We start from the raw sequence: 17,301 nt of genomic DNA on the forward strand, positions 1-17,301 counted from the left end.
GGGTAGTCTATTTAAGTGGTCTAAAAGAAAAGGGTATACCTAATTGCCATAATCATCTAATTGTTGAAAACTCAATCGTGTAACTTTAAACGGACACCGAGCAAGTTCTAGGAATAAAACATGAAATCAATACTCACAACAAGGAATTTAAGCTCAAAACTCTCAAAAGTGTGTAGTGTTATGCCATGAACTCAATTCCTACAAAAATTATGCTACTTATGCCAAAAGTTTAGAAACGACTATAAAAATAAACAATCAACATGTCATGAATCCGCATCAAGTTATTCAATTATGTTGCAACGATTTGAACAAGTCTAAATTTTGAATTCACCCTTATTTCATTGGATTATGTCAACGAATTATTAAGTCATTAAGCAAGCATCGCTTATCAATTGTCGAATTAAGAAGCCGCGTTTCATACATTCATCGATTCGGGGAAATATAAGATTGACAAATTAATTAAGATAACACACCAAATCAACTAACACTTTCATAATTAAAAGACAAAGATTTAATGCGATACAAGCCTTTGAAAATAGACCACATTAATACCCTAAAACTGAAAATAAACTACCTAATAACGCTGAAAATAAAGATAAATCACCGAAAAAAATAACCCAAACGAAAGATAAAATTTTCTTCCCCCCTCCTCACACTATTTCTAGCTATGTCCCCAAAGCTAAGAAATAAGAAAAATAAAAAAAGAAAATTAACGGAGTTTGGGTTTAGAAAAACAAATCTCGCTCTAGTCAAAGGCCGGTGGATCCGGTGATGGTTCCGATGATGGATAACGCTCTCCGCCGGCGGCATTAAAATAACCCCGAAGAAAATCCTCTTGCCGATTAAGTCGTGCCCGCATTCGATCTTGCCTCCATTGAAGTTGTGCAAGACCAACATGTTGTTCACGTCGGATATCTTCAAGTAATTTTTGGTTAGTTTCCCAACCAACCCGGTTTTGCTCCCATCCGGTTCTATTTTGCTCAACCAACTCAGAAAACCGTTGGTCAAACCCGGAAATATGAGCCGCTTCTCCGGCTTGAGAAGTTTCCGCGGGTTCCTTCCCCGCTCTTCTTCCTTCTCCTCCTTCTTCTTCTCGTGCTACCGCTTCTCGTCGTGTTCGTGTCACCAATCGTACCCTTCTATTATAGGGAATAACTTCTCCCTTCTTCACAAATCCGGCGACATCCAAATGGTTGATGTTAAGAGACCGTGCTAGAATGGTCTCAAAAGTTGCCAAAGTAGACGCCGTAGGCATACAATTGTATTTCTCGGCCAAAGCACGAATAATGAAACCATAGCCAATCTTGGATAATTCGGTTGGAACTTCCCTCAATCGCTTCAAAAGACGATACGCCGTGTTGACTTGGTAGGCTTCTATCTCCGGATGCAAAATAGCATTCAAAGCTAAAAGATCACTCTTGGCCACCTTCGAATATTCACCACGCCCGCCAAACGAGTGGCCAAGCCACTTCAAAAACACCACAATAGCTATGTCTTTGATTTCATTAATTTTGGATCCCCTTGACCGATAATCATCACGATCCGTCAATTCTCTCCATATCGCCACTTGATCAAAATTTTGATCCCAATCCATCAACCCCGTTCCCCTCATTCCAAACATTTCCTCCAAATCTTCAACACTAAGTGTATGGCTAGTGTTGTTGATGCGGAAAGAAATAGATGTAGGAGAACCGCTAACCGGTTTGAGAGTAGAGAAGAATTCACGAGTAATTTCATCGTAAGAGTGATGACTAACCTTTGATAATGCCGATAAACCCAAAATATCCAAATAGCGCTCGACCTCATCCTTGATGCCAAGGCTTTCCATATCATCAAAATCGATTTGAAATGGAACGACCATTTCCCTTTCTTTGATACTCAAATATAAATCACCTTTCTCCTCCGTATGGATTTGGAAAGGTGCGTTATAGCGAGTAGTCAATATTGCCGAGGTGTTAACCCGAGATGAGGATGGAGCGGTTGATTTAGTACGTCCCCTTCCCACAGCCGGTAAGGGTGGATTCGCCGCTTCTTGATTTCTCGTGCTGGAACGACGGATTGGTTGATTTTCGGCGTTTTTGCTTCGTACCATTTTTGCGGAATGTGAATTTTCTAAGAAAAATTTAAGGGAATAAGAAGAGAAAATATTAGAAGAATTATGTTGGTGAAGAAAAATGAATAACAATGCAAGGTATTTATAGGAAAAATAAATCAAATCTCAAGATTTCCCTCCACTAATTTCAAACTCCCCATTTAATAACTTAGATTTGATTTAACGGTTTAGATTGAAACCATGTAATCAATCCAAGTGAATTTTAAGCACTAATTAGTGGTTGAGATTTGCCAAGTCATCAATCCAAGTGAAAAATTCAATTTTGTCAAAGTACTAATCTCAAGGAAACACAAATATTAAAAGAAACACAAGTTTCAAAAGAAACACAAGTCCCAAGAAATCTACCATATTTAAATTCAAAATTCAAAATTCAAATTTTTCAAAATATCTGATGCTTCCCGAACGGGAATAATTTAATCCCGAACGGGATTAGGCTTATTTCTCAGTTTTAATTTTGTCCCGTTCGAAACCCTATCGAAACTAGGCAAAATTGCCTTGTGTCTCGAACGGGAATGGTCTTTCCCGAACGGGACAAAGGCAAAATTTGCCTAGTCCCGAACGAGAAAGGCATTCACGTTCGAAAAAAATAGCATCCGAGGGCTGGATCTCGAACGAGAAAGATCTTTCTCGAACGAGACCAAGGCCAGTTTTTGGCTTTCTCGTTCGAGAAAAGCTCTGTTCCGAACGAGAACCTCCTGAAATCTTTTATATACCTGCATAAACACAAAAACTCACCCCGGAATTAAACGGAAATAAATAAACAAATCAAAATTAAATAAGCATAAAAAGAATAAAAATAAAATAAATAAAAAAAACAAAACACGTAACCTCTCGAGATTGCCTCTCGAGTGCGCTTTATTTTCGGTCAAAAGCTAGACCGTGGCCCGGAATTTATGTAGGAGTGGTGAACGTGATTTGTTCCACCACTTGATCCGTCAAAGGTCCAAGATACGGCTTGCACCGTTGTCCATTTACTTTGAAGATTTCTCCACTAGAGTTCTCCAATTCCAAAGCTCCATGACTTGCCACCGTTCGAATTTTGAAAGGACCGCTCCAACAGGATTTTAATTTCCCGGGAAATAATTTGAGGCGTGAGTTGTAGAGCAAGACAAAAGAGCCTTCCGAAAAAGTTTTAGGAACGATATGAGCGTCGTGCCATCGTTTCGTCTTTTCTTTGTAAAGCTTGGCGTTTTCATAAGCATTTAACCGAAATTCGTCCAACTCATTGAGTTGAAGCATACGTTTCTCCCCCGCCGCTTTGAGGTCAAAATTTAGCTTTTTAATGGCCCAATATGCTCTATGTTCAAGTTCCACCGGAAGATGGCATGCTTTCCCAAAAACAATACGATATGGGGACATTCCGAGGGGCGTTTTAAAAGCCGTACGATATGCCCATAATGCATCATCTAGTTTTAGTGACCAATCTTTCCTTGTGTTATTAACCGTTTTCTCTAGAATTCTCTTTAGCTCACGGTTAGAAACTTCAACTTGCCCGCTTGTTTGAGGATGGTACGGAGTAGCGACCCGATGATAGACTTTATATTTCCGCATCAAGGCATCGAATTGCCTATTGCAAAAGTGAGATCCACCGTCGCTTATTATTGCTCTTGGAGTCCCGTATCGATTCATCAAACGTTCGAGAAAATCCAACACTACTTTGGCATCGTTAGTGGGTAATGCTTCCGCCTCTATCCATTTTGAAACGTAATCTACGCACACCAATATGTATTGCTTTCCAAACGACATAGGAAATGGACCCATGAAGTCTATTCCCCATACATCGAAAAGTTCCACCTCTTGAATGTTGGTAAGCGGCATTTCATCTCTCTTAGATATGTTCCCCACTCTTTGGCATCGATCGCAATGACTAACAAAGTCTTTTGCATCGCGAAATAGCGTAGGCCAAAAGAATCCGCACTCTAGCACACGAGCGGCGGTCCTTGATGTACCATAGTGACCCGCATAGTCCGAGGAATGGCATTGACTAAGTATAGGCATCATCTCTTGTAGTGGGACACATCTCCTCAAAATCCCATCTCCACACACCTTGAAGAGGTACGGTTCCTCCCATAGAAACCGTTTAGCATCGCTCAAGAACTTCTTCCTTTGGTGGTAAGTCAAATCCGGCGGCATTATTTCGGAAGATAGATAGTTTGCGATATCCGCATACCATGGCGTTTCTACTTCCGAAAGTACCATCAACATCTCATCCGGAAACGTTTCATTAATCTCTATGCCACTTATAATTGGTTCCGGAATTTCTAACCTTGACAAGTGGTCGGCGACGACGTTCTCCGTTCCTTTCTTGTCGCGAATTTCTATGTCAAACTCTTGCATAAGAAGCACCCATCGGATTAGTCTCGGTTTAGCATCTTGCTTTGCAAAAAGGTATCGAAGGGCCGCATGGTCCGTATAGATGATAACCTTAGAGCAAAGTAAGTACGACCGAAATTTATCCAATGCGAACACCACCGCAAGCATCTCTTTTTCGGTGGTGGTGTAATTGAGTTGAGCACCCGCCAATGTTCGGCTCGCATAGTATATCACATGAAGCTTTTTCTCCTTCCGTTGCCCCAATACGCACCCAAGTGCTATATCGCTTGCATCACACATGAGTTCGAAAGGGAGAGTCCAATCGGGTGATGAAATAATTGGGGCCGAGATAAGGGCTTCCTTCAACATAGAAAAAGCAACAAGGCAATCATTAGTAAATTCATAAGGAATATCTTTAACAAGCAAATTAGTTAAAGGACGAGCAATGGAAGAGAAATTTTTGATGAATCGTCGATAAAACCCGGCGTGCCCTAAGAAGGCCCGAACGCCTTTTACGGTAGTTGGTGGTGGTAATTTCTCGATGATTTCCGTTTTTGCTCTATCTACTTCAATGCCGTCCTTGGAGATTTTATGTCCCAAGACAATTCCCTCCTCTACCATGAAATGGCACTTCTCCCAATTCAAGACTAGATTGGTCTCCTCACACCGGGCCAACACTCGTTCAAGATTATTTAAGCACATCTCAAAAGAGTCCCCGAATACCGAAAAATCATCCATGAAGACCTCCATAATATCTTCAATCATATCGGCGAAGATGGAAGTCATGCATCGTTGAAATGTTGCCGGTGCATTACAAAGACCAAATGGCATCCTCCGATAAGCAAACGTTCCATAAGGACATGTGAAAGTTGTTTTCTCTTGGTCATCCGGGAAGATAAGAATTTGATTGTACCCGGAATATCCATCGAGAAAACAATAATAAGCGTGGCCCGCTACCCGCTCCAACATTTGATCGATAAATGGTAATGGAAAATGGTCCTTCCTCGTCTCCGTATTTAACTTGCGGTAGTCAATACAAACACGCCATCCCGTTACCGTCCTAGTGGAAATTTGCTCACCCTTCTCGTTTTCAATCACCGTTATCCCCCCTTTCTTTGGAACGCATTGAATGGGACTAACCTACGCACTATCGGATATGGGGTATATAATTCCAGCGTCGAGAAGTTTTACTATCTCTTTGTGCACGACCTCCTTCATATTCGGATTCAAACGCCGTTGTCTTTGAGCCGATGCTCTTGACTCACTTTCTAGGTGGATCTTGTGCATGACCACCGAGGGACTAATTCCTCGGATGTCCGAAATTTGCCAACCGATCGCCAATATATGTTGCTTCACCACTTTGACAACTCTCGCTTCTTGTGTTTCCGACAAATTGTTCGAGATGATAATGGGAAGTGTCATGTTGTCGCCCAAAAACGCATACCGTAAGTGAGATGGTAACGTTTTAAGCTCAACCTTTGATGGAGAAATAGAAGAAGGTGGTGTCACGCTCTCTCTTCTAATCAAATTTTCGGCTTTTGGCTCATCTTCTCTGGAATATTCTTCCCCGGAAGTTTCTTGTGTCTCCTCGGAATGGAATATGACTTTTGAAACCAGGAAAAGTTCTTCCACGATTCCATCAATCATATCCAGTTTCATGCATTCCACCTCCTCAAAAGTGTTGCGCATAATCCTTTTCATATCAAACTCTACTTTGTCATCATCGATACGCAAAGTGAGTCGTCCGGCGTGCACATCTATCAATGCCCTCCCCGTGTTCATGAAAGGACGCCCAAGAATCATAGGGCATGTTTTATCAGCCGCATAGTCAAGTACGACAAAATCCACCGGAAAGATGAATTTGTCTACTTTGACTAGAACATCTTCTACCACTCCGTATGGCTTTTTTAGGGAGTGGTCCGCCAATTGAAGCATCATTGATGTTTGCTTCAAAGTTTGATCACCAAAAATATCCCTGAAAAGAAACAAAGGCATTAGATTGATACTTGCCCCTAAATCACATAGACAATTAATTGAATTTAAATCGCCTATTTTGCATGGAATTGTAAAACTCCCTGGGTCCTTAAGCTTGGTGGGCAAGTCACTAAGGATGAGTGAGCTACAATTTTCCGTTAGGGAAATTGTGCCTTTGTCGTCCCAACTCCGTTTCTTTGTTATGATTTCTTTGAGGAACTTCGCGTATTGAGGCATCTCACGCAAAGCATCCGCAAAGCTTATATTGATTTGGAGTTTCTTAAAAATTTCCAGAAATTTATGGAATTTTTGGTTATCCGGCGTCTTCTTCAATCGTCCCGGGAAAGGGACCTTCGGCACATATGGAGGAGGAGGTGGCGGTTTAACATATGGAAGTTCGGTTACTTCCTCCTCATTTGTTCCCGTTGTTAGATCGATCGCTTTCTCTTTACTTGCATGTGGATCATCAAGTTCTTTCCCGCTTCGGATTTCAATAGCTTTGACTTGCTCTCTTGGATTTGATTCCGTTGTAGACGGTAAACCCCCTTGAGCTCTATTTTGAAGCGAGATGGCAAGTTGAGAAATTTGAGTCTCGAGATGGTGATTGACGGAAGCTTGGTTCTTAAAACCGGTTCTAACTTCCTCAATAAGCTTGTCAATTTTGCTCCCCTCATCCGTATTCCGATTTTGAAAACCGGGTGGGTGTTGTGGTCGGTAGTTGTTGAAGTTGCCTTGGTTTTGTGGACCACGGTTTCCTCCTTGAAAATTTGCTCCTCCCATATTTGGGTTGGCATTGGCTTGACCCGAATTTTCCCTCCATGAAAAGTTAGGATGATTCCTCCACCCCGGATTATAGGTGTTGGAATATGGATCATTGCCTTGCCTTTGCCCATTGATATAGTTGACTTGCTCATTTGAGTTTTGATGTAGGACGGGGCAATCCATTCCCGAATGATCGTGGCCATCACAAGTCTCGCAACCCATTTGAACTACCGCAAGTTGAGCATTCCTTTGATTTGCTTGTTGTTTGTACATCTCGAGTTGTGCTAGAAGTGTCGCATTCTTCGCTTTCATTGCTTCAAATTCTTGGGTTTGCTCGAGGGTCATTATACCCTTTTGAGGTGGTTGCCTCAACCGCTCGGTTGACCAAGAACAACTATTTGTAGCGAGTTCCTCTAGCAAGTTATTGGCCTCATCATAGGTTTTCTTCATAAGTGATCCTCCCGATGCCGCATCAATTGTTGCCCGTGTACCCTCATTGGTACCATTGTAGAAAATAGAGATAAGATGCTCCCTTCCTAGATGATGATGCGGACAATTTCTTTGAAGCTCTTTGAAGCGTTCCCAAGTTTGGTATAAAGATTCGCCATGTAATTGGAGAAAATCTATAATTTCCTTGGTCATCCTCGCGGTCTTACCCATAGAGAAATACTTATTGAGAAAAGCTTGTGCCAATTGCTTCCATGTTGTGATTGAGGTGCTTGGAAGTGATTGAATCCAATTCCTTGCCTTATCCCTCAAAGAGAAAGGGAAAAGTCGAAGTTTGATTTGGTCCTCTGTCACATTATGGATTTTGAATGTGTTGCATACCTCCGTGAATTTTGAAAGATGGGCGTTTGGATCCTCGCGTTCCAACCCATAAAATTGGCAACGACTTTCAAGTAGTTGAATTGTTCCCGGCTTGATTTCAAAATTGTTAGCGAGGATAGGAGGTGCAAAACATCCATAGTTGGCGTTGTCCACGTTGGGTAAGAAGAATTCACCCAAGGTACGTCTTTCGGGAAGAGGGGCAACCCTCTCGTTTGGCCTATTAAGAGCTAGGCCATCATGTGGTGGTGGTGGTGGTACAATCCCCTCGTGATTCAACGGAGGGTTACGGTCGTCCTCCATTGTTTTGGATTCGCTGTTTTTCGGATACTTCTTTCGAAGGATGTTAAATCTGACTGAAACGGTTCTAGCGGTTTTCTGGCACGTCGTGTATTAGGCATACACTAACCAAAACTCCTGCGTAAACACAAACAAGAAAACCAACGTAAAATCCAAGAATCACAAAGTATAAAAATAACTAAAATTAAATAAAACTAACTCAATCTAAGAATAAGATACTTTTAATTAATTTAATCGCAATTGTTCCCCGGCAACGGCGCCAAAAACTTGTTGGCAAATAATCGCAAGTGTACGATATCGCGCAAGTAATATAACTTGGAAGACCAAGTATCGATCCCACAAGGAACAATGAATTAAACAACTAAGTTCTAATATTCTTTAATTGGCTAGTAGAAAAATAAATAGGGTTTTGTAATCTAAATAAGATCTAACTTAATTTAATTTCAAGTAATTAAACTAAAAATCTGAATTTAAACAAATAAATTGAGGTTTAAACAATAATGACAAAAAGCTCAAGGATTGATAATTCCAAATAAACTAGTAAAAGAATGGATCAAAATTTATCTAGTGATTTTATTATGAATCGAGCTATTCTAATGCACCGAATCCCGCTCTCTCAAGCCTCAAAGATTCAAATAAAATCACAACCTAATTAGCTAATCAATTACTAACTTGCTCTCACAATATTAAAACTGAATTAAGTAACTAAATTGTAATTATGAAGCAAACTCAACGACTACCTAAATTCCAACCCGCTCTCACGGCGTTTTCCTCTAAGTTTTTAATTACCTATGTCTATTTAATTAACAATCTCTCAATTAGTTAATTAAACACAAAATCATGAACTAAGTGATCAAATTAATTCAAGCATTAATCTTAGTAATTAAAACACAATTTTACTCACGTAATAAATCCTAATCCAATTCGAAAACTAATCTAAGTGTTCATATCAATCCCCGAACAAAGGATTTAGTTACACATGCTTAAGCTTAAATTAAACAAAGAAGAAGATGAAGAATTAAACATAATTAGAACAATAAATACCGGAGTTGTCAATTTCGGAAGAATCGTCTAGATTAAACTTGAAATCTTCACAATCGTTCTTTGCAGAAACTAATAATAAACTACTTATAAACTGCTGAGAAACAGAAGATAAAACGCTATTTTTAAGAGAATGAAAATAAAATTAATGTATTCTATATTATTCTACATATTAAATTGAGTCTAGTACAAGGTCTTTATATAGTAGGAGAAGTTCCGGAGTCTTCTAATTCGTATTACAAATCAATTTGTAATAGGAGTTGTAATTGTGATTTGAGGAAGAATTTCAGTCCAATTCAAAGTCTGCTGCACGCGTAATTTTCTTCTTTCCCGTTCGGGAAGCCATAGTCCCGTTCGAGACATGCCCAGTTTTAACATGGTTCCCGAACGGGAGCCTTGTTCACGTTCGAAAAAACGTGAACCGAGAGCTTTGCTCTCGTTTGGTCCTTTGTGTCACGTTCGTGAGATGTTGATTTCCTCTTGAGTCCCGAACGAGACAAGGCCTTCTCGTTCGAGACTCATGCTCATTCTGCATGGTTCCCGTTCGAGAAACCTTTGTTTCGAACGGGAACAACCTATTTTTGCTCAATCTCGTTCGTGAAACTTCAATTTCTTCGTCCGCAAGCTACGCTTTTACTCGTACACGCAATCCACCATAAATTTGCCCCAAATTGTCGTTTTTCACCTAATTTCCACTGAAACACTAACAAACACTATTAAACATAAAAACGCCAAATAATGTATAAAAATAATACTACGCATGATGAAAAACCGAGTAAAATAGACCTTAAATATAGGAGTAAAATACTCCTATCACCTAGCTAAAGACGGCACACAAACCGTAGTTGTCACGACCCATTTTCATGAATTGCAATTGGCGTTAGGGTATGGGTAGTATAGTACCAAAACCCGTAGCAAGTCTTATGGAAACATACAATCACATAAACCTGCAAGAAACCAATGCTCAGGGGCAACCGAGACTTCAGCCTAATTCTAGCAGTTCATAATGTTCAACACAAATATAATAAATGCTTGTCTCCAAAATGACATAATTATAAACCAGAGTAAACAGTATAACATGCTAAAACAAATATAACTAGTCGGACCAATCCGACAAACAATTGTAATAGTAAATAAGACGTCTAGTTACTACTGCGGTTTAAGAGTCAAACAGTTTGATAGTTTTACTAAAATAAATGAAACCTCCGAGGAAAACAAAGAAACGGAGATCAGCTAACTCGCTCAAATCATAAGCCTGTAAAAATTGGGAAAACAACGGGGTCAGATATACTGAGATGAGATTAGACCACTATTTACATTTATCAAGTTTAAAACATTTAATAACAACATTACGATTAATAGTTGGAACCCTAATCCACAATGCTAAATATATCCTTAATCCAATAGGCCTAGTCCCGAGAGCTGAGCTACACCAAGTTACCACCGACCGTACTTAATCCATATTCAGAGTCCCGAGAGCTGAACTACACCGAGTTAACCTACTGGTCCTGAGAGCTATGCTCATACCGAGTTATCATATTTACACAAATACCTTACCCTGATCAATACCGCTGCGCACGCAGTCCTAATGAAGCCCATTAGGTAGCATGTACTAAGAGCCATAATGGAAAAACAGTTCACAATTGTACGTATACAATATATAGATATTTAAATAGCAATTTACTTAATAAAGCGGTAAATAGTAAGTACAAACTCACTGCTTGCTAATCCACGTGATAACCTGGCAAGCAACTACTCCTGGTTCGTCTCCGGAGCACGAACACTCGACGAGTTTAGACAATATAAATAATTATTAAAAACATATCCTAATTCTATAAAGCACTAGACACCACGTAGGACTACCACACCAACAAGTCAGGTAAATCACACAGAAGTAAACACAATACTCGGACAAATTAAAATGCCATAATAATTTCAGTCTATTAAGTTCCCGCTTTAAAATCCAATTCAGAAAATATTATTTAAATATTATTTAAATAATAAATTAAAATCAATTCCTCAAATAGTGGGTTAGCCGAGTTTCTAAAACTACCAAGCTAAACCCATATGTCGGGCGACCCAAGTTTAACCCGACCCAAAATACCTTATCAAAATATAAACCAGAGTTTATAAATTCCCAAAAATAACTTTGATAAAATAAATATAATTATATCCAATTATAAAGCATAGTTTAAAATTATAGAAACCATTTTGGTAACAATCAAAATTTAAAAACGGAACCCAATAACTTATAACTCAAGTAACCATAGTTACAACCAAATACTTAACTAAAATAAGTTAAGAAAATGTTTGAAAAGTTAAAACGCAACTTTAGCCAAAATGGCGCAACAAGCCATAATTCTTGAAAACGATAATTACCGAAGAAATTATTCGATTTAAAAGATTAATTAAATGATATTTCAATATATAATAATCATTTTAAAATCGAAGCAATATTATTTATACTTATAAAAATAATACAAACTAATTACCAATTTAGAAATCAAACGATATTCGAAAGTTCGGTTTCAATCGTCAAATAAAATTAATAACTAAACTCTTTATTAATTAATGAAAACCCAAACCTATTAATTAATGAAAACCCAAATCCATTAATTAATGAAAAAACCCAAATCTCCTCTAAACAAGCTAGTGACCAATAAATTTGAAGGACAAATTAAATATCACCTTGATCAATTGATGAAATAAACAGTTCACTGAACCACCACCATAGGAACAACTCATTATTTCTCTAACAATCAATATATGAACTACCTCAGTAAACATAACGATCATGGTGCAAATCAAGAACAACAATCACAGCTAAGGAACGGACAAGTTTTCGGCAAAGGAAGAATTTCAGCAAACGGTTGAATCGACGACGAAAACAACAAGATGGAACAATCCTAACTCAATCAATTAATTAACCCATGTCAGGTTACAGAAAAACAAGATCATGGCAGCAAGGAATAAATAGCCAAAGAACAAGGAAATAGACGCAGAAAATAACAAACGAATCGATGAACCGTAGCGGCTATGAAACGGAAAGATATTATGTACCAATTATGTTTCCAACACGTAAGGGTGATCGAGAACGATTGCGGTAGCAGAGAGGTAGAGAAAACTTCCGATTTAAACTAGCATAAAGAACATCACAAGTCACGTACGGCAAGAACGAAGTCGAAGAAAGGAATAACGAAGGAAGAGTGACATAAAATACTTACTGGATTCATTAAGAGATTGAGGGAGATTGAGTAGTCTTTTTCTCAGGGAAATTAAGAGAATTGACGGCTAGGTTTTGCTAGAATTGATAGGGATAACTTAGGGTTTAAAATGAGTTGAAATAGGGAAGGAAACGTAAGGAAAAATGAAAGAAAGGAAACTCAAACTATAACTTCAAAATTGTACAGTGTCACGTTAATTCTAATAGTAAATACATGGGCCATGATGGCCATGCAAGGAAAAGGAATTTGATCTTGGGCCAACCAAGTGGGCTTAACCAAAAATAATCTAACCACCATAAAAAGAGCCCAAAACTAACTTGAAACGTGATGAAAAAACACGGGCTATTACATTCTCCTCAACTTATTAAAATTTGTCCTCGAATTCAACACAAAACAACCCACGTAAAACTTATCATAAATTATTTGTTGTTCGAACAAAAACACACACGTAACAAACGTGAAAATACTTAAACATGACACCCAAAGTAATCAAGGAAAGCAATAATAACAATTTTGCATAACGAACTCTATCTCTCAAGAACATTCCTCAACCAAGTAACCAATCCAAACTGTAGTCATAAAAATTATGTACTAAACAATCTAAAAAGGTCATAAAAAGTATCAATACCAACTTCCACTTAACATGAAACGATAATGCTCTTTCTAGGTGAAATCAACAGGGGAATACAATTTCTCCCACAAAACGCTCGACTGAAATATATACTTAGGATAACCAAGAACGAACCTCAAATCTCTTTCAATTGTAACTCTAATCAAAATTTCTACCAAGAGAAGATCAACACTAAACAAAACATGCCGAAACCATATGGGGTATTACATTCTCCCCACCTGAGAAAATTTGACCTCGAATTTAAATATGAAACTGATCCGCAGTTTAAACGGTCACAACACACATGCTCAAAAATTCTGAGTCTAACGACTCGGTGCTCCAACTATTACGCGATCGACACAAATGTGAACAATTAAGAAAATTATCCATTTGAGAGTCACAACGTACTCTAACAAGGGTGATTCCCAAAACTAACTAAAGTCTTAACGATTGCCAACTCCACACCATCAAAGTGCAAGAACAAGCTCTAAGCTCAAACTCTAGTTCTTACAATTCCAAACTCTATCGTTTTAAATAGTATTACTGAAAACACAAGCTGATAAATCCTTGCATACTACAACACTTACTTACATCCACTTATAAAAAGTTCGACATCAAAATAATCGATAATAATACTCGATCATTACTAAATAATATTTCGGCCGAAAACAAACACTACTAGGATCATCTGGTCCACGATGAACATCACAAGTCACGTACGGCAAGAATGAAGCCGAAGAAAGGAATAACGAAGGAAGAGTGACATAAAATACTTACTGGATTCAGCAAGAGATTGAGGGAGATTGAGTAGTGTTTTTCTCAGGAAAATTAAGAGAATTGACGGCTAGGTTTTACTAGAATTGATAGGGATAATTTGGGGTTTAAAACGAGTTGAAATAGAGAATGAAACGTAAGGAAAAACGAAAGAAAGGAAACTCAAACTATAACTTCCAAATTGTATAGTGTCACATTAATTCTAATAGTAAATACATGGGGCCATGATGGCCATGCAAGAAAAAGGATTTTCATCTTGGGCCAACCAAGTGGGCTTAACCAGAAATAATCTAACCACCAGAAAAAGAGCCCGAAACTAACTTGAAACAGGATGAAAAAAACACGGGATATTACAGTAAAATAGACAAAAAATTCGGCCACCACACACACACTAAAATCCAGTCCCGAAAACACTGAACACGTGTTAATTCTCCAAGAATGCAACATCCGTACGGATTCGAAGCTGGGTTCCGCATCCACTTCGCCAACAAACGAGCCAAGGATTCAGACCAGTAATTCTGAGAACCCTCAATATTGTTCTTTTGATTTTGCCATGGATTCATGTATAATTTCCATAATTGCTGTGATTGTGTGCTTAGGATGCATGTTTAGCCTATAATTGCTTGTTTTCCATTAAAATTGCAATGATAATTAATTCGATGTTTTCAATAAATCGACATAAAATTCGATGAAAGACATGTTAGATTGCGGTAATTAATTATGTTTAACCTCAATTATAAAAATATAGTTAATTTACAGCTCTTAGAATGTATGTTTCCGGGAGATTTTAGCTCCTTTTATTATCAAAACTAAATTTTCGTACTTGTTGCCCATAATATTTTTTTGTCTAAGTGAGCTTTAAGCGCTTCGATCATGCCATATTTGGATTCCTTGTTCTATTTAATGTGGTTTTGACTACTTTTGCATGAGAAACGGAGTTGAAACGAATGAGAACGAAGCAAAACAAAACGACCCCTGAAACTGCCGATGAACCACCGCCGCAGCCGCTGTAACCGGCTGTAATACCCCAATATAATTAATTAACTAATTGGACCACGTGTACAGTATGGACTCGCCAGAATGGCGCTATCGGAAAGTTTTCCGATAAAAGTAAACTAAATAAATTTTAGCAGGTCGGTTTTGGAAAAGATTATTGCAGAGAAATTAATAGTATATTTCAATTCTAAAGCCAGAATTGGAATTAAAAGGAAAAATGTTAAGAAAAGTCTCAAAATAAAGTGCAGGGACTAAAGTGGTAATTTAGCCACTATGTCTCGGAAATGGAAATGCATAGGTTTTGACGGGAAAGTATTGATATCGAGCTTCGTATTATTTATTGGATATAAATAATACGTATAAGTTATAATTAAAGTATTAATCAATTTAGTTATGGCCTAAATCGAACAAAAGAAAAGTTTAAAGGAAAAATGATAAGAAACAAAAAGAACAAGGATCAAAATGGTACTTTAGCCAAAATATATAAAGGAAGAAGATTGAATCAGGAGACACAAAAGAAGAATCGAGAGAAAGATTGAAAAATATCGACGATACCGTCGTTTCGCCGCCGATTCGCCGTTCGACATCTGATTCAAGTGATTCAAGCGGCGATTTCTTCAGAATCGAAAGCTCTATCATGTCCGTGCATTAAATCAAGGTAAGAGGCCGTTTTTTCGCATGAAAACGACGGGTTTGTGGCTGTTTTGGTAAAATAGGTATAATAACGTTTAATTCGATATTTTGGATTGTTTATCACGTTTTAATGAAAACCGAGACATGGGTTTTGGAGGTGAGAGCGTTGGGACCATGTCGGGGTGGTTGGAAACCCCGGAAATTAAATTTCCGGGGCCGTGCATGTGGTGCACGACCGTGCACCACGGGCGCACGAACGTGCATCCTGTTAGGTGCACGAACGTGCACTTGGTTGCACGATTGTGCACCCACCGCCGGGCACGCCCGTGCACCCCGACTCGTATCCACGTGTATATGACGCATATTCGATCTAGAGATTCGATGTTTTTGAGTAAATTGGATTTAAAAGACGAACTTTGGACTTGGAGAATCATTTGTCTCGAGGTAAGCTCGACGTTTTAGATAGTCAACGATAATGGAAAACACTAAGAATGTTATACGATTCTCAAGAATGAGAAGCAGTGTTCGCTAGGTCATCGATACGACTAAAGTTATCGAATACGTAAATAACAATAAAAACTAAACTAAACCCTAAAACTTAGAAGTGTTATACGTGTAAAAGTACTAGTTTCACGTCTAACTATCAAACGATTTATCAGACGTATCAGCGAGTAGTGGGGTCAGTAGACGTGGACTAGCGAGGGCATACTATCAGATCGACCACATCATTACTTGGATAGCGGTCACTGTGAGTTGCATTTTACTTTCGTGTATTATATATTACAGTTATTTTATATATATATATGTATATTGTTTACACGCATCACATTATATATAATTGATTGAAATGATATATGTTTTATTATGTTTTTATATACGAGAACAAGTATGCGATCCAAAGAAACTAGCTACCTATTGGGTGTCAATAGGCTGTGTGATCACCAGTATCGAGTCAGTTTAATGTGTTTGCATTTGAGAAATAAATTGATATGAATGACATGATATGAATAAGAATTTCGAAGTTGGATAACGATTTGATACGAGTGAGCACTCGGTTACGGTGTAACCTGGAGTCCCCGTATCTAGTGGGTTGGACCCACCAGTGAGTTGGACTCACAACCTGAAATGTAATGATTAGATTGGACGATATATGATTAGTATAATTTGATTATTCAAGAGATGTGTCGCATGTTAGGATATTAGTTTTGCATGGATCAAATACCTATTTATATGTATTATTTTATATTATCGTTTCCTTGAAATGCGATGCTATATTTTTATTTTAATACCGTTAGTAACTGCAAACTCACTCAGTATTTTCCCAAATACTGACCCCTCACCTTTGATGTCTTTCAGGTGCTTATTGTGTGGACTTAGCTAGAAGCCAATTTTGAAGTCCAGAAGTCAGCTGTGTATGTATAGTTTCTGCATCTGTGAATGCTGCAGTAGTGGTCCCACGTTGACAGAGTCGTAGCCTAGACATCAGTACATTTTGAGTGTACATATTACTTGCTGTCTTGTTTATATGTTTTTGATAGGCTACAGGTAGTATGCATTGTTCAAGGCCCCAGACGCCGGTGATATGTGTTATTACACTAACTTTTGTATATGGTACCGCGAGGCCAGTTCGTACGGGGTACGGTAACTAGAGCCCGCGAGGTTAACAGAACAGTTAGTGTAAATATTTGTGTATATATGTTATATATATTTGCTTCTGTTGTGTTGTGTTATTTGTT

General features: G+C 38.3%; 1 protein-coding gene and 1 non-coding gene across 2 annotated transcripts; one reads left to right on the forward strand and one right to left on the reverse strand.

Moving 5' to 3' along the window:
- Window positions 1-3,004: 3,004 nt before the first annotated feature.
- Window positions 3,005-6,127, reverse strand: LOC126687621 (uncharacterized). Its single transcript, XM_050382178.1, has 4 exons — window positions 5,692-6,127; window positions 4,630-5,040; window positions 3,833-4,443; window positions 3,005-3,574 (listed from the first exon to the last, which is right to left on the reverse strand). Exons 1-4 carry the CDS (start codon window positions 6,125-6,127, stop codon window positions 3,005-3,007), a joined length of 2,028 nt encoding a protein of 675 aa, XP_050238135.1.
- Window positions 6,128-7,700: 1,573 nt separating this feature from the next.
- On the forward strand, window positions 7,701-7,807 carry LOC126654207 (small nucleolar RNA R71). Its single transcript, XR_007632463.1, has one exon. It is a non-coding gene; the product is annotated as a small nucleolar RNA R71 (small nucleolar RNA).
- Window positions 7,808-17,301: the final 9,494 nt, after the last annotated feature.

The sequence above is a fragment of the Mercurialis annua genome, linkage group LG6, assembly GCF_937616625.2.
Source record: "Mercurialis annua linkage group LG6, ddMerAnnu1.2, whole genome shotgun sequence".
Taxonomy (NCBI): domain Eukaryota; kingdom Viridiplantae; phylum Streptophyta; class Magnoliopsida; order Malpighiales; family Euphorbiaceae; genus Mercurialis; species Mercurialis annua.

Excerpts from the sequence above, each read along its gene's own strand:
- LOC126687621 (XM_050382178.1), bottom strand. The coding sequence starts at position 6,127 with ATGAAAAGGATTATGCGCAACACTTTTGAGGAGGTGGAATGCATGAAA. Across the intron at positions 5,041-5,691 it reads GCACAAGATCCACCTAGAAA|AGGAGGGAATTGTCTTGGGA; the intron begins GTGAGTCAAGAG and ends ATTTCATGGTAG. Across the intron at positions 4,444-4,629 it reads TGCGAGCCGAACATTGGCGG|AGTTTGACATAGAAATTCGC; the intron begins GTGCTCAACTCA and ends TTCTTATGCAAG.